The following is an 18,823-nucleotide window of genomic DNA, read 5'->3' as shown; positions in this document are numbered from 1 at the left end:
ACAAGCTCCTAGTCAGAATCCTTATGTTCAAGGTTCTAATAATCCTCCCAGCTTTTCCTAAGTCATCTGAAAATATTATCTCCTCTAATCTCCTTTGACTTATATCACTGCATATATTGTATTATTCTTACTTGTTTTGTTATGCCACAATTCTTTTATTGTCCTGACTCAGTTTCCCTAATTGTCCTGCCTTGGTTTCCCTAATTGTTCTGCCTCAGTTTATAATTGTTTTGCTCAATCCTGCAAAACCACCCCTCCCTCTTAATCAGAATATTTGATAAGAATAAAAGATCTTACATTTTAGAATATCAAAATGCCTCTCCCCATTCCAAGCTATCAGAATATCAGATACTGTTTTATCAAGATGCCTCTCCCCATGTCAGGGGTGCTTCCCCCCATTATGTCATCACCATTTCTGTTGGCTCGCCCCACCCTGTCAGAGTCCCATTCCCGCTCTCAGCATCCTGATTCTGCCCCTGCCTCAGTCTACCCACTGTGGCTGAGCCATGTGTATTTATGTCATTGAGAACTCACATTGTTTGTTGGATTCTTGAAGACGATAGTCTCATTCAGCCCTGGGACCAAAGCATGGATCCATTTGGTCCCAGTAAATCTCTCCCTTTCAAATAAATTATTAAATACTCTTTAATCTCTAGCTTGCCTCAGTTTCTTCAGCATTACAGTTTAGATATCATATTCTCTCTAATAGAATATAAGCTTCTTGAGGGCAAGGATTGTTTCAATTTTCTTTGTATCACCAATGCCTAACAGTGCCTTGTACATCATAGGTATTTAATATATGTAAGTTGAGCTGAATTGTTGATCAATTAGTTTCAAGGGCACTTTTCAGCACTGAGTAATGGATATCACTTTTGTATATGATGTTATTTTTAAGAACCTTTGTAACCATAATTCATATATTTTATATAATGAGAAAGGAAGAAATTGGACCTGTTAGTATTTTTTTTTAATTTTATTGATGCCTTTGATTTTTCATATCACAGTAATTTCCTGGTAGATATCTCTGCCCCCTCCATAGAATCCTCCTTATTATAACAAAGAAAAACACATAAGCAAAATCAACCAGCACAGTGAACACTTCTGACAAGTATATGCAACATTTCACATCTGTATTAATAATGGGTGACCTGGGAATGGCTGGGATAACCCAGTTATGAGACTCTCAACTTGATTCAGGGAAAGGAGATTCTGGGAGGAGAAATTCAAACTCTGGTCCCTGGGCAAAAGCTGGCCACAGTACAAATATTTCTAAAAGGATAAGATGATTTTTAAGCACCATCATTTTTGTTCATAGGGAGTTGCCAATTGTGTTTAAATTATGTCTCAACTCTTTCTCACCAGCCAATCAAATAATCACAACTATTTTGAAAAGGTAACAAAATGTTAAATAGATCAAAGAATGACCAGTTGCATATGGCACTTTTACAATTTTTTCCCCATCCCACAAGAGTTTTAAATGTAGTTTTTGCCTCTTTATGAAGAATTCATGGTAAAGGATGGTTTTAGCATTAAATTGACAAGGGAAATGAACATTTAGGATTAGGCATTTTCATTCTGTAAATGTTTCCTGCACCAAATATGTATGAATATCATCTTTAAGCCAACAGTCATCAAAATGAAATAGGAAAGAGTGATTGGGTTCTTTGAATACTAATCTGAATTATGCCAATTTTAAATTGCAATCCATCTACCAAAACCTGAATAAAAAGTGAGAGTACCACAATCACAATGAAGCAAATGAATCTATACATAACATTTATATGCAGGGTTTTTGTCTATGATAAGTTTCTGTCTTCAAATTGCAAGTTAGAGAGAATAGCTCCAGCTGTTTATATTTAATCATGCATGCAGTATTGTGAACATCATTATCAATCAACATAGCTTATTAGACCACAGACATATACATGCTGAAATCATTTGAACACCTTGAGATGACTAAGATCGTGTTTGGAGAGAATACTGAAAAGTAGATTCGAATTTTCCCTTTATTTTTATTTTTGGGGGGATGTTGTCCAATTTAAGTAGGATTTATGTGACTTTTTTTCACCTTGGTTGATGAAAAGAAAGTTCTCACTTATTCATTCATGAATGTAATTAGGTGAATTGAATTATTACATTTGTATTTTCATGTCACCCACATGGCACTTTGAAAAGTCCCCAGGAATATTTCAGAATGGTATCTATAAAACAATTTAACACCTACTCTATAGGACCAGTTTGTTGAAAAATCAAGAAATTCATATATACAAGAGTATTATTAGGTTTCAAAATTTGTGACTATAAAGTGAGGCCTTAGAGAGGAAAAAAAAAAGAAATATTTATTATTCTCAAAAGGAAGGGATTTTTTGTTTGGTTTGGTTTTTCTGGAGATTATGGTTTTGTTTAGTTCTGTGATGCAACAGTGCAGGGAGCTTCTGTAATGAAAACTCCCTTCACTGATGCTAATCAAACATTTTCAACAAATGGTGTCTTTAGGCACGGATCCCTATTTGAATTTCATTTCCCATAATCACAGATTTTAGGTGTTTCTAGAAGAATAGTACTAAAATGTTCTTTTGTTAAAAATTCCAAATGTTTGAATCTTAGTCAAGATTCTAAATATCATGATTATTTGGCTTAGAAGCACTTATCTTTCCAATCAAATGGATATGGTCGAGCCATAACATATTTTAAATTGACCTCAATTCAGTGAGATGGTAAATTAATTGTTCTCATGTGCACTAAAAGGGAGAAGGAAATTAGACTAGATGACCTCTGAAATCTTTCCCAACTCTAGCATTCTGTGATTCCATGAGATATGTTTTTTCAAGTCAAGCTAGGAAAATCCAATTATTTAATTAAATATTTGAACATTTTTTTTAGGGCAGCCAAATATTCTAAAGGTATCTTGTCACCTACAAAAGATGAACAGAGAGGTTACAATAAAGAGAGAGACCAAGTTTCCGTAGTTTTGAGCTGTTAATTTCCAGTTTCTATCTCTTCAGGGCTGAGCAATACCTGGTCCACCTTTTTGACTCTGGCCACACACAGAGACCCCCCCTGCCCTTTCTATTTTCTGCTCCTCTTACCTCACTCATTTAAACATTTACTAGTTCTAGAAAGGTCTCCATTACAATAACTATACACTACCTCAAAAAAAATCAACAATTCCTTTTAACTAACATAGATTACAGCCCCTTGGCTACAAACAAAACAAACCTTGTTCCCAGCCCTCTGATGATGAAATTCTATGAACTTAGCCAGGCAGATTCTAAGATGACAAATACAGAGCTCTATATATACTTTCCAGCTTAGTAAGACTTACTGGAGTTTTTCACCTCTGCTGATATGCTTTGTGAGCTTAGGGCTCACTTCCATGCTACAAAGAGGTAATGAAAAGGTTTAGGTGGGCATTAAATAACTCAAAATCTCTCCAATTAGAATAGGAATTCTGTAATGACAAGGACTCCTTCTTTGCCTTTCTTTATATCCCCAATGTTTTGAACATTGGCAAATACTAAGCACTTTAAACATGCTTATTGATTTCATGGAGTTTGGGGCTGTATAGCTCAAAATGCAGCTTCCAGATGATTTCCTGACTTCTATTAAGTATCTGAGTTCTTGGGATTTAAGTCCAATAGAAATGGGGGGAGGGATCAAGGAAAGAGGGAAATTTTATGTATTATTCTTTCATTTGTAATGGTTTGTCCAGACTAGATGGTAAATTCCTAGAAAGCAGGACAAAGCCTTCCCACCTATAGATTATGGCATCCAAAGAACAGCATGATAATCTAATTCAAGAATTCTATCCACTAAAACGGTTAACTCTTGATAGAGTTAAAAACAGAAAAGCTAAAGCATTTATTATTATTAGTATTTTCCATCCTTCCCTCCTCCCATCTTTTAATGTTAAGGAGGCCCACCCAGTTCAGACACCATAACCTACATAATACTGTCCACAAAACAACAAACCCATCCTTTCAAGTCTTCATTTGCAAACCAGAGTTAGAAAGCAGACTGCCTGTTTAAATAACAAACAGAATGACCTAGGGTTCAACATTGGAGAGTTCTGGAATGCTGTAGCCTTTCTCACTGCCTCCCGAGTGAAAAACCTAGGAGACAGCTTCTCTCATTATTAGGTTGGAGAAATACCTATTCTTGATCAACTTAGCTAAAAGAAAAGATTGTTCTTTCTTTGGTAGTCTGGTAGAGTGGGAAAAGCAATGAGTTAGTGAAAAACCTGGGTTCAAATCCAGACTGTCATTTCCTTGGACCAGGACAAGAGTAAATATTCTTGCTAACCTTCAGTTTCCTTGCCTGTAAAATGGGACAATAATATATGAATTTCCTATCTCATAGGATTGTTCTAAGGAATATATAAACGTTTTTTTTAGGGGGGATGCGCTTAAAACAAATGAACAAAATTCACAAGGTGAGTATTTTATTCCCAGATTTGTGAGCCACAAATCTTAGAATTCATCCAAGGTGCCAAAAAGAGAGTCTCATCCAAATCTGTTGTCTTCCCTGACACAAAACATGGTCAATTCTCTCCAGTGCATCAGACAGAAACATAAAGAGTCACCAAAAACCACATGACTTGGTAAAGCTATGAAATGGCCCAGGTCAAACCCATGAGTCACAAAGTTAACATTTAAAGGCAGGCAGATATTGGAGGGGGTTAGTAAGATGGAAGGACTCCCTTAAACGGTAAGGGAGATGAAGCTGTTGTATCTCTGAATGTTTCTCTTCAGGATTTCTGAGCAAGGACCAAGTACTCGCTCAAAACGAGGACGATCAAGTTTCACACACTTCAGAGGTCCACGGGCCACAACAGTGGCTGCCCGAGGCCGATTGAGCAGCAGTGCTATCTCTCCTGCAAAGAAGAGAAAAAAGATGATCATGGAATTTGAATTTCTTTCCTTTCAAAAGCAAGCCACAAAAGGTTTCATGTGTATACACATACATATGGGTACATGTATATACACATGTGTATGTGTATGGATACATTTGTGTATGTGTAGAAAACAAATGGATAGATAGACAGACAGACAGACAGCAATTATGGACCCAAAGGGGACTGAAGGATAGATGTCGGGCACTAAATCTGCATATTCTTATAGAGGCTTTGCATGATGAAATTATTTAAAAGGATTCTATGAGTATTTGTCTCACTTTAAGGCCATTTTTACTGATTAAAAAAAGGGAAAGGAAACATATTTAGGAGGTAGGGTGGGGGGGGGGGGGAAATGCCTTTAAATCAATAAAGAATACAAATTGCCATGCATTTGTGCTTGAAAAAGAATTTAGTAATCTCACCGAAATAATCTGACGGCCCAAGTCTTCCAACCTCCACATACTCCTCATTATCAGACCTGCGCTGAAGGACAGAAGCTGTGCCCTAGGAAATAATAAGAGGCAAAGGGGGAAAAAACAAAATAAGTTAAATGTTTCCTTTTTTATACTTTTAAAGCATAGTACCCCAGTGAACCAATTAATGCTATGTTCTTCTTCCTCTTCGGAGACACTTGGGATTGGGAGAAATAAAAGCTATTCAGGGGCATGATCCAATTGGCTGGATGTAGCTTTCTATATGCTGCTGTTTCTCTAGTCATCAAGCTTCCATTTTTGTTTCTGGGAACCCATGGACAGTGTATTGCAACTGGAAACTTACAAAGTAACACATTTGCCAGGGCCCCCGAACTTATACAGCAAGTTGGAAAATTTTCAGAAAAAAAAAAAATTTCTTTCCTTCTGAAGGGGAGTATGTATCTCTTGTCATTAAAACAGCTCTTTTTTCAGTTGACCTTGTTCTAATTCCCAAGGACTGGGAAACCTTCCAGTACCCTCTGGGTCCTCCCAGTATACAGTAGCAGTAGCATGTTTTCAGGGACATATCATCAACTGACTGATCTGACTTCCCCCCACCATGATCCTCTGAAAAGGGCGGGGGGAGTAGGGGAGATATTTTTACTGTTAAATTATTAACACTAAGACCGTGGGCTGAATTGACATGGCAGAATAACAATTAAGAAATGCCTTATAAAGCCACCACAAAATACATTACACATTAAAAGGACAACCTTTAGACCCATGCAACCTAGAAAATAGAGCTGATCAAGATATTTTTATTGCTCTCTGGCCCGTCTCTAAAATGGCGCCAACCTTATTAACACCAGCTCTGAAATAATATGTGTGGTCAGATGCAACTCCTCTAGGCTCATCACCTAGAACTTCTGGTACAGATTTATATACTCACAAGCTGGAAGAGACTTCAGTCTTTTATAGAGAAGGAAACTAGGGCTCAGAGAGAGTAATAAATTGCCCAATTTTACTGGCAGGACCAGAACTGGACCCCCCAATATAGTGCCATAGAAAATACAATGCCTTGTGAGTCTAAAAATCATACTACATTTTCTACCCAGAAATTAGGTTTTAAAAAATGACCATCTGATAGTGGGATAAATCTTTTTTGCTCAGTTCTGCATGTGCCCTATAAAGGAATGAGGGGACAATAGTATTTGGATTGCTGAAAGAGATAACTTCCAAAACTCATTCCAAATAAAAAATTTAATTTTTTTTTAGTGTGTCCTTGTGAGACACACTAAGATGTAACAGTTATCAAGGAAAAAGATAATATGCTACAAAGAAGAAAGAACAGTTGAAATAGCCAGATATTCATGGATGACAAATCTAAGGAAGGAAATGGTAATAAACTCATGACCTCAAATGTGTATGTACAGATACTCAACATTTAGGCAACAAACAAGTAGAACTTGGAATCCTAAGGGTTTGGAGATACATTTGATTTCACAGGTGTCACTGAGACATGGCAGGATGAAACTTTTGACTGGAACATGGCTCTAGATGGGCATACCTTATTCCAGTGCTTCTTAAATTTTTTTCTACTCACAATCTCATTTCTCCTGAGAATTTTTACATGACCCTGGTTATATAGGTATATAAAATATGTATACAAATCAAACATTTACTGAAAATCATAATTTTGCAACCTTCATATTTAATTATGAGATTCCATATGGGGTTACAAACCACAGTTTAAGAAGCTGGGCTTTATGCAAAAGAAACACTATGAGTTAAAGGAAGAAGTGACAGGGAAAGCACTACTCTGTATTAACAAGGTCTACTCCTGAGGGGAAATGAAAATATGGAGGGAAAAGTAAACATGATAGGGATAAATTGAATAAAGATCAATGGAGAGATAAACAGAAATTACTTTATCATTAGCGTGCAGAAGCCTGACAGAAAGAGAAATAGATGAGAATTTTAGGAAATATTACCAGACAAGCACACAAACCTAGAATGATATAGTCTGTCAATAAGCTAGCATTAATTAAGTGCCTATTATTTCCCAGTCACTATAGGAAGTGCTGAAAGCACAGAAAATGGCAAACAAACAAAAACCCCACAACAAGAACAAAACAATTCCTGTGCTTAAGGAGCTTACAATCTATAAGTAGTGATAGAGTATTTCCATTATCAATTATCCAGATGTTTGCTGGAAATCTATCTGCCAAAAGCAGTGCAACAGGTAATACCTTTTTGCTCTGCCTTAGCAATAAATTTCACCCTTCAAAAAATGGAGGAACCAACCAAAAAAACTTGTATTCTGGACCTGATTCTCACTAAGAAGGGAGAATTGGGGTGGGATCAAATCAAATAAACATTTAAGAAGTGCCTACTCTGTATCAGGAAATCCACTAAGCTCTTATAGATTAAAAGAAGAAGAAGAAGCAAAAAAGGATGTAAGTTCTAGGAGAAATTGTTTACTCCCTCATTTTCATAGATGACCATAAGATTGGAGAAAACAGATTTCAAAGGTTTCAGATTAAAAATAGGTAGGGTTTCACAGACTAAAATGTTACACAGCAAGTCCAGCTGAGAAGAGAAGGGAGATGCTTAAGAATGAAATTACGAAGACACAAAAGGAAGCAATTCCAATAGGGAAAGAAAGAAAGACTTTTCTGAAGATGCCCATATGGATGTACAGGAAACTCACCAATCTACTTAGATTTTAAAAGATGAAAGAACAACAAAAATAAAAGATGAACTTCAGGACATAATGTGGTCCTATAAAATGGAAAGAAACAAACATTTATTAAGAAAGAGTTTACTATCTGCTAATCATGTGGGATACTTTACAAGCAAAAAGACAATCCCTTTAGTACAGGAGTTTATACTCCATTATGGGTAAGACAATACACAAAAGAAAGCTTCAATTGATGAATGGGGAATGAAAATATCCAGCTTTGAATATTCAGGAAAAGGGCCAGGAGATAAATGAAGGCAAGCTTGGGCTACTGCTCCTTGGGCTCCTCCAGAGTCCTCAGGAGGAACTCACTAATGGGAAAAGGAGGCAAAAGACCTTAGAGAGGGATATTCCAGGTTGAAAAGGGCACCAAGATAGTTGAATTTTCCAAGGCAAATACTCCAGGCCCCTTCACAAATAGAAGGGCCTCAGAAGGAATTCATCAGTCAGGAATGCTAAAACTCAGAGTAAGCTGAGGATGACAAGGGAAGGTAAGAACAACAAAGGGATTGTTTTTATTTCTCTTTAGGTTCTATCTGAAAAAAAGAGGGTTGAAAGAAGAGATAGGACTCCTAAAAGAAGGGATAGGACTTCTCCTTGAAGTCTATGGAATGGTGATAATGGACAACAGAAAGAAAGCAGAAGTGCTCGATTCTATTTTCTCTTGTTTTCTTGACCAAGGAGAACATCTCTTGTACTAGAGATAGCACAACAAAATTACTAATAAGGGGTTGATACTCAAGATAAGAAAGGAAGGAAAGAAGGAAGGAATGAGAAAGGTAAGGAGGAAAGGGAGGAAAAGGGAAGAGAAGAAAGTACCCAAACTAGCAGCCACTGAGCTTTATACTTTGATTTCTGGGAAAATTCTAAAACAGATAACTGAAAATCAAGTGATGGTTGACAAATATTTGGAAAGAGTAGCAGAGATTACAAAGAACCAGAACATGTCATAGTGACAATATAAATGGAAAGAATGTCCATATACATAGATACATACATGCAAAATTATATAGAACATTCCTGGAATGAAGAGATATGAAAGTAAGCCACACCTTCATGGAAGTGGGAGAAAGACAGGCATTACACATTTTGTATATTGGATGTACTAGTTGCTTGTATTAACATTTTCCCCTTTTCTTTTTTCTTTTTGTCTTTAAAAATATTATTTGTAATATGAGGCTTTTAAGATGGGAATGAGGAGATACTGCAGAAAATTATAATGTAAAAAACAAAAGACAGGAATATAGACTTATTAAAAAAAAAACAAAGCAGGTCATGCCAGGTGAATTTCAAGTCCTTTTTTGACGAGATCATTGAACAGAGATATGATCGGGCGTTGTGGATAATGTTATCTATATTTTAATAACATTTAAAGTATCTTATACTATTTTGTGTAGAAGACGGAGTTTATGCATAGATCAGAGAATGTAATTAGATCAATTCAGGTGCTAGCCTCAGTATAGTTATTAATGGTTCTGCTCCTGAAAGATCTCATCTACAGTTCTGGGCAATGTGATTTAAGGAATACATAGATAAACTGAAGAATATCTTAGAGGAGGACAACTAGGAGAGTGATGAGACTTGAGTCCATCTTACTTTAGAAGGGGAGACTCAGTAGGAGCAGGAGAGCTGACTTCAAGCATGTGAAGGATTTGTCATGGGGAGGAAGGAATAGACTTTTTCTGCTTGACCCCAGAAAGTAGAACAAGAAGAAATATTTGGAAGTTGTAAAGAGATCAACTTAGATTCAATGTAAGGAAAAGGCCCTTTAAAATTTGTTGTTCAGTCCAACTCTTATTATCTCCATTTGGGTTTTTTTTGGCAAAGATATTGGAGTGGTTTGCCATTTTGCACCAGCTCATTTTATAGATGAGGGAAAAGAGGCAAACAGGGTAGAATGATTTGCCCAGGATCACATAATTATGAAGTGTGGATCTGAACTCATGATGATGAGTCTTCTGATTCCATGCCCAGCACCCCTTGCACTATGGTGTCACTTAGCTTCCACTTCCCTTGGAGGTCTTCAAACATCAGCTGCTGATCACTTTTTCAGTACACTATCATGCAGATTCATATTTAGATGGCTGTTGATTATCCCCTTCAACAACCAAATTTTGTGATCCAGTGATTAAAACTTTCTTGTTAATATAGTATCTAAACTCCAACACACTGCTTTAACACTTTCAAGGAATTAGACTACCATTTGTTAAACTATCTTTAAAGAAGGTTTCTGAATGACACCCAGGTGCCCTTTAAGAGCTATTTGCTGAGTACTTTACTCTCAAGGTATATTTGGCTCACTCACCCTGGCTCACCCAAGATTCAGACTTGTGAAACGCTAGGCTATTCCTGAGGTTAATTTATAATCCTAACCTCTAAACAGTCCAAAGCATACATAAGTCAGAAGACCCATCTGTTGCCAACCAGCTGAGGAATCTGCAAATTGTTGGTAAACGGTGACATTTTCTCAATCCCTATGTCCTCACTGTTTATCTGCACTTGGTCATGTTTATAAAACTAGTATGACTGATGGCTGGCACAGTTTCTTCTGGTAACTTCATATAGTATCTATCTTATCTCCAGAAATATTGTTCTTGCCTAAGGCTCTGGTGGGACTACCTAAATGGAAAGCCTAAAATGTTAACTACAACAATGGTAGAAGAGAAAGCTGAAAGGATATAGATTTGGAATCAGATCTGTTTTTAAAATCCTGGCTCTGTCCTTTATTACCTCAAAGTAGTGAATTTCTCAAGACCTCGGCTTCCACATCTATAAAAATGAGGGGCTTCTAAGGTCCCTTCTACCACCAAATCCATGATCCTATGATTTGGTCAACTCCTTCCTTTTAATAGATGAGAAAACTGGGGGTCGGGGAGTTACACAACAGAGGAGCTTGTAGTAGAATCTGTCTGTCCATGTCTCTTGCAGCACCTGGAAATATAATAATTCTTACTCTCAATAATTCTCATCACTAACAATATGCAAATTACTATGTACAAGCAAGCTATATGCCAGATAAATTAGGGAAAATCTCAGAGGTAAAGCAACAAAATTAAGGAGGACTGGGAAAGTCTTTTTGTGGAAGGTAATACGTTAGCTGAGATTTGAAGGAACCCAAGGATGCCAAGAGATGAACAAGGAGTGAATCCCAGACACGGGGGACAGCTGGTAAAATGGCTCACAATTGGAAGGTTGGGGGCTCTATGAGAGATATAGCAATTAGGCAAGTTTACTGGATCACAGAAGGAAATGAGATTCAAGAAGACTTGAAGAAGTCAAGCTTATGATTTTATGACAATAACAGGGAGGCACTAGAGTTTACTAAATAAGGCCGTGGAAGCTCATTGTTAATGAGAAGGGGACCTCAGAGAACACCTAGTCCAACTTTATCTGATTAAAAAATCCTTGCTATATCATCTCCCATCAGTGGGAACCTCTACTTGAAGATTTCCAGTGGGGATGGAATACAGCTGCCTTCCAACACAGCTCATTCTACTTTTCTAATCTTCTCATCTAATTCTTAGGAAGTCCTTCCTCAAGTCTAATTGTCTAATTCTGTACATCCCCAAATTGCTTCTGGTTCTTCAGGGCCAACTACAATCCCATTATAGAGAGTTACTCTAGTCCCCATACATTATTTATTTATTTTTTTTTACTCTCCAAATTAAACCTCTTCAATCCTTTGATTGTTTTATATAGAGTGATCTTTATATAGAATGATACCACTGTCTTTTAGATATTTTCTATTTTTACCATATCCTTCCTAAAAATGAACACAATGGCCTAGATATGATCCAGCCTGAGTTGATCACTGTGGGACTCTGGCTCTTTTAGGGAAATCTAGGATGAAAATGAGCTTTGGGGCTACCACAACACAGTGTTGACTCTGATAGGAGTCGCCACCTAGTCACAGATTCACTATCCTAAATGTGTGAAGTTGATTCTTTAAACACAAGAGTAGACTTTACTTTTATCCTTATTCAAATTTATCTTACACACTTTAGATAAGCATTCTAATTCAGTTGAAATCCTTTTGCATTAAGATTCTCATCCTGTGTGTCAACTATATCTCCTAGCTTCAAGTCATCTGATAATTTGACAAGCATGAATTCTATGACTTTATTCAAGTTATTACACACACACAGCACACAGAAAAGATTGCTGAAGCCCCCTCACCTGAGATTTTTTAGGTGCAGGGAAAGAGATTTCCTATATCTGTGAAATTATGCCATAAAGGTAGTCTTTGTGTTTAGATAACAAGTACACTCTGCATACACCTATTCCCTAGCCTAGCACTCTTTCTACAAATTTTTGTTCCTATCTTTCATTTTCACAACATCTTTTCAATCTATTTTTTCCTTCTTCTCTTATCCAGTAAACCATCCCTTTTCATAAGAAGTGAAAAGAAAAGAAGAAGGGGAAAGCAGTTTGGGAAAAGCAGTTCAGGAAAAGAAGCACATCAACCAAGACTAATGATATATAGGTAATATTCAATACCTATAGTCTCCCATATCTGCAGAGAAAAGGAGGTGCATTTTCTCCTTTGTTCAGGGATAAACTTGATAATTATAACCACAGTGTTAAAGTTTGTTGTTGTTGTTCTTTTCAATATTTGTGTTATAAGCTCTCCCCCTCCCTTTTTTTTTAGTTTATTTTAAGATATGATTTTTTTGGTCTTTAACTTCATCGACATTACTTTACCATTACCCACTATATCCCTCACCTCAACTAGAAAACCATTCCTTGTGACACAGAACAAAAAATAAAGGGAAAAACAATTCAACAAAATTAATTTATACATCAACCAAGTCTGATGGTCTATGCAATATTCTACTTCCATAGTTCTCCACCTGTACAAAGCATGATGTGGGTAAAGCACTATTTCATAAATTCATTTTCAGTTTTGACATATTTAGTCTTAAAATTCCCTTGTCAAACTCAGTCTGCAAGTAACTATTCTGCCCTAAATTTTAGCAAGATTTCAATGAAAATGAAAGCCTACTTGAAGACTTTGGAATCATCATTTAACTTAGTATACAAATTTAGAAAGCTAGGCCTGAACAAAGGCTGAGTTCTTTTTTTCCCTAATTCCAATTTTTGTCAACTTGCTCCTTGTAAGATAGAAAACAAACTGACAGGGCTTTCAAGCACCAACACAGATCCATTTTTGGTGACAGATCAGCACAAAAAGGATGCCATTTTTCAAAATCAAGGAAGACATTCAGTAATCATGCAATTTAGTCTCACAGAGGCATCTGACTTCACGTTCGATCCTGTTTGGAGAACCAGTGGATCGGAATATTGGTTCCTACTCCAGAGGGATGGGGGGAGGGATGGAAGAAAAGAAAAAATTTCTTTTGACTTTGATTCTACAATTAATCCTGACGCAGCCGATAGTACAGGGTTCCCAGGACAGAGATGTCTGAGTTTCACAATAAATGCTAAGTTTGGCAGAAGTGATTGATACTTATTCCAGATACATCTTTTTCCATTCTCGGGTTAAGCATTGTAAACTCTTCCTGCCACTGAGTAAGACCAGAACTACCATTAAGTCAACTACTTCTGACAGCCAAACTCTAGGTTTAAATACACAAGCCCTAATTTTAATCCTTATCCCAAGTGTGGCATATTTCATGAGATATTCATGGGATGCCAGCAGACAAAACTCTCAAAATATTTCTGGACCACTAGACATTGAGGAAAAAAAATCAATCAAAAATCACCTATGAGCTCCTTTATGATAAGAAAATATTACTATTAGTCCTACAAGCATTCCTTTATGAACAACTCAAACTCAAAACTAGTTATTTTATTGGTCCTTATAGATGGACACTCCATTTCCCAATTGCATGCCTTTGCATTGGCTGTCCCCTCTGCATGGAATGAGCTTCCTTCTCACCTCCACCTCTAAGAATCCTAAGTATCCTCAATGAGTATCACATTAGTACACAATAGATTAATAAATGCTTGTTGATTAACAATATAGAATAAATTATACCTGTGAAATTTTTCTATAATGTAAATTTCTGCTAAATGAATACTATTTCCCCCACTGTATTCAGTTATAAAATAAGGATAAGATCTCTTTGGAAAAAAAAAAAATGGAAGCATATCTCTTTGAAATGTCAAATGACCCACAGCATTTTTATTAAAAGGAAAAAATGTTTTGTTATATTTTGATATATTGATATATTTCATAATACTCAAAATATGAATAATAATACAAGGTCATATACAAATTTATTAAAATAATACCACTACAAGATAAAATAGAATCCAGTGCCAGTTATTTCATTCTTTCATTCAACAAACATGTATCATTTAATGGGTCCAGGTCCTGAAGAATATAGGAGTTTTGGATGAAATAGTCCCTGATTTTACCATAGGATCCTTACACAGTCTCTTTTAGTAGGATTGATCATAGGATTGTAGAACTATAGATCTGAAGTTGGAAGGGAAGGGACGGGAAGAGAAAGAACTAGAAAATGATTCTGGGAGTAGCAGACATGTAGTATATCTTTCAGTTCAATTAAAAGAACATTCAGTCTCATTCAAGGGAGCGACAGGTCCTTCACAATCTGTCAACCTACTTCACCTTCCTTATTTAACATGCCTGCCTTTTTATACATCCTATGTTCCAGTAAAACTTAATACTGAAGGTTCAACATTATCTTCTTGAATTTGTACCATCTTCCATGTCTGATTGTACCTCTTTCTCATTTTTCCCCATCAGAATCCTTATCTTCCTTCAAGCTCAGGTACCCTATCTTCAACGAAGCCATCCTTGATTCACTGTTCTCTCGCTGCATCTGTTTTTCTCTCTGCTCTGTCTCTCTGGTTGTGGGTTTCCTCCTCCCTATCCCACTCAGTTATCTACTAGGGATTAGATCTTATAATATATTGATTCTCTCCATTTTAAAAATTTCAGTTTGTCTTTCAGTTAACAAGCATTTATTTTCTTTTCCTCTCACCCACACCCAATTTAAAAGAAAAGAAAAATCTTTGTAATAAATCTGTATAGGCAAATAAACAAATTCCCACACTGTTCAAGTTATTAAAAAAAAATCTGACCAATGAAATTATTTGTTTTACTTGACTATATAAATTTGTTACAATGATTTTGTTTTCCTTTCATTTTCAATGTGGAGAAAAAAAGAAGTAAGAGAAGATTGGGAAGGGGGGCGCAATCTAGATGGTGCAGTGGATAGAGCACTAATCCTGAAGTCAGGAGGACCTAAGTTCAAGTCTGGCCTCAGACACTTAACACTTCCTAGCTGTGTAACCCTGGGCAAGTCACTTAACCCCAATTGTCTGGGGAGGGTAGAGGGAGAAGAGAGAGGGAGAAGGAAAGGGAGGGAAAGAGGGAAGGAGAGAGGGAGTGAGGGAGGGAGGGAGGAAGAGAGGATAGGTTTAGCTTATTCTGAAGTTTTAATATCAATTTTCTCTAAATCTTAGATGTCAGCCTTTTATCTTAGATCTTAGACTTAAAGATTTTTTTTCCACCTAAGTACATGTGGTATCCCAGCAATGGAAGGTAAGCTCCTTGAAAGTAGGGAAATTCCTTTTTCTTTTCAGATTTAGAGCATCAACACTCAGCATTCCTTGTATGTAGTGGGTATTTACTAAAGATATGTTGGTTACCATAAAGGTTTCAAAATGGGAGACAGGTGAAGAAAGTAACCAGTGATAGAAACAATCAAACCAAAATGAGGAACAGGTTTAGGGAAAAAGATAAGTTTAATTGCTAGTTAACAACAATGAGGCAGACATATTTTCCACATAGTTTTGGAATATAGGCTTAAGTTTGGAAGAGAGGTGAGGGCTGAAGATAAGGACCTGGGAGTTATCTCTGTACAGAAGTAGTAAATGAAGTGTGGAAAGGATTAAGATTGCCATGGAGTTACAATCTATTTGGAAGTAGAGAAGATAAAAGAAAAAAAAAACTAGAGCAATTTGAGGCTGATAAAAAAAAATACAGAAAGTGAATAAAGAACCAAGAAAAGCAACAATTAATACTATAGAAAATATTACCTGTATAAAAGGATAACTTTAAGAGCTGGGTCAGAGCATATAGTTCAGGTATATATTGGCAAATGTTTATCAGTTCCTCCCCCCCCCCAAAAAAAAATACACATAACACTTTTAAACGTAATCTTCATTATCATTTTCTCCATTATTTTCTTAAATCTGGACAGTCAACAAAATAATAAATCAAATCCAGATTTTCAGTGCTGCTGATTTAGAAAGTATAAATGTTCACATTGAAAATTTAACCATTTGCTCTCTCAAGTCAGTACAAGTTATCTCCACCTAAGCAATCCTCCTGCCAAAGTTATGCATCTTGTACTAATTTTATATGTTCTATAATAATTATTTTATTCTTTTATCCTCCCTATTCCCCATCCAATTCCCATTAACTTAGCTCCTGGTTTCTTTCCTAATATTGTTGCTCACATATATTAGTACAGTTTGCTAAAATATCCTTGGATGGGACATTAAAATTCTCAACTTTTGCTTGATTATGAGAGTTCACCCATTATGTTTGCTAAGACATGTCTTTGGAAACAAATGTTAGAAAAGAAATCACAAAATGAGGAGGATGTTCCTCTATTTATCACTCTGTTCCTAAAGACAACTTCCTTTAAAATTCAATTGTTGGTTTTGTTTTTATTTGGAGCCATCAGATTGTCAAGATATTGGTTGAATCTGGCAAAGTACTAATAATCTTTATTAGAAATTGTATCACAACATAGCATTTTGGATCACAACATAGTATTTTGGATCACAACATAGCATTTTCACTCTTTTTGTTGTGATTTATTTGAATTTTATTTTCTTTCTCATTTTTCCCCTTTTTGATCTGATTTTTCTTGTGCAGCAAGATAATTGTATAAATATGTATTCCTATATTGGATTTAACATATAGTTTTGCCATCTTTAACATATATTGTATTACACAAGGTTTTTCAAGGGTCAGTGTTGAAAAATTATTTTTGTATATGTTTTGAAAATAAACTTTAATTGAAAAAAAAAAAGAAACTACTTTGTCCAAATAGTTAATAAAATATAGAGAAGCATCAACTAGAGTATCAAGGGCAATCCATAGACTGTAATACAAAATCCTAATTTCTATAAATTGAAAGGATAATAGGACTCATTAGAATGAATCTGTAAATTAATCCATGACATCCTTTATTTTATAATTCCATTAAATGAATTTTTGTTGAATGAAGGATCACTATTCTAATAGGCAAGGAAGGAGCTGTAAATCCTATTATTCAGATAGGGAATGAGGTTATGTGATGTACATGGAATCAACTGTAATCTGGAAATAGGACCCCAGAATGCCCACTTTGTGGTATGTGGCATTATTTAGCTTCATTGACATTTACATACTCAATTCACATTCATTTGAATCTCTTTTTCAGCAAGGTGCTGTAATTTTATAATTTTAAGGTAATCCATTTGAGCTCACGAGTCATCAATAAATATGACAAACTCAAATATACTGAGTCTTCTTTATCTAGATTCCATTGCCAGGTATGGACAAACAGGTTCTAATAGAAGAATCATTAACTAAGTCTGTCCGATAGATATCTCTTAAAGGCACTAAGAGAGTTCCTTGTTAGATGCAGAAAAGCAGGTCCTTTTGCCAGAGGAAGTAAAAGAGTCAAACATTTAATCTGTAATGGACTTGGGAATTTTCTCCCACAAACCAAGGCAATGAAAGGTCTCTATCTTCTCATCACCGTTATCATTAATCTCCCCTCCCAGTAAATTTAGGTGTAACCTTACAAAAACAACAAATGCAATAGCACTAAAAGCTACCTGCCCAGGCCACCTATTCATCATTCTTACCCCACACTCTTATTTCCTTTGGAATAAGTGTTCAGACTCTACTGTGAAGATGCAACCTACATACTAATGCATACACTAGTGCATACTAGAGTAACTCTCCAGAGTTACTCTTCAATGATCTCTATCAAAGTAGAGGTTTCTTTTTGGTGGGAGGATGAGATCAGACAATGAAATGGCATCTCAATTTCCTTTTTTGGAGAATCTTAGGACCTGTAAGTGACCTTCATTCAATAAGCATTTATTAAGCACTTAAATGTGTAACAGGCTTTGGGATGAGGGGGAGACACAAAGACTAGTGAGTCTCTAACCTCAGTTATCACTATCATCTATATAATGCTTCAAGGTTTGCAAAGTGCTTTACAAATATTGTCTCATTTTATCCCCTTAACAATCCTGGGTGGTAGGTGATACTATCTCCATTTTACAGATAAGGAAACTCTTAGGCAGATAGAACTGAAGTAATTTGCCCAGCTTTTAAGTACAAGAATCTGGATTTGAACTCAGTTCTTGATTCAGGTCCAATGCTCCATCCACAGTACCATCTAAAGAAGCAAATATTCTATAATAGAGACAAGTATACATATATATAACCACATATGGAATATATGTTAAATAAATACAAAATAATTTTGTGAGGGTAGTCTTTAGGAACTGGGGAGAGCAAGAAGGGATTCACTGAAGAGGTTTTGCTTGAGCCTCAGTTTCAAAAGAAACTAGGAGAGTAGAGGAAAGAAAGGGGATTTCAGGCATGGAAAAGTCAGTATAACAATTAGGAAATGGAATGTCATGAGGAGAAAGAGTAAGAAATGTCAGTTTGGCAGAATGGCAGAATGCAGAAAAGGGATTAATACTTAAGATTAGAAATGTAGGTTGGGGTTAGTTTGTGAGGGCCTTTAAATGACAGACAAAAAAGCTTAT

General features: G+C 36.0%; 1 protein-coding gene across 2 annotated transcripts in view; it reads right to left on the bottom strand.

Moving 5' to 3' along the window:
• Positions 1 to 958: 958 nt before the first annotated feature.
• PRKAR1B (protein kinase cAMP-dependent type I regulatory subunit beta) overlaps positions 959 to 18,823 on the bottom strand; it is a 245,085-nt gene continuing 227,220 nt past the window's right edge. For both annotated transcript variants that reach the window (XM_003761498.4, XM_012542802.3), the window contains 2 exons: positions 5,317 to 5,398; positions 959 to 4,873 (listed from right to left, as the gene is read on the bottom strand). In XM_003761498.4, coding sequence (XP_003761546.1) covers positions 4,701 to 4,873; positions 5,317 to 5,398 — 255 coding nt within the window. In that variant the 3' untranslated portion in view covers positions 959 to 4,700. The remainder of the gene's footprint in view (positions 4,874 to 5,316; positions 5,399 to 18,823) is intronic.

Source organism: Sarcophilus harrisii, chromosome 1 (genome assembly GCF_902635505.1).
Source record: "Sarcophilus harrisii chromosome 1, mSarHar1.11, whole genome shotgun sequence".
NCBI lineage: Eukaryota > Metazoa > Chordata > Mammalia > Dasyuromorphia > Dasyuridae > Sarcophilus > Sarcophilus harrisii.
Note: the sequence above shows the minus strand (reverse complement) of the source record. Positions and strands in the feature narration are given on the sequence as shown.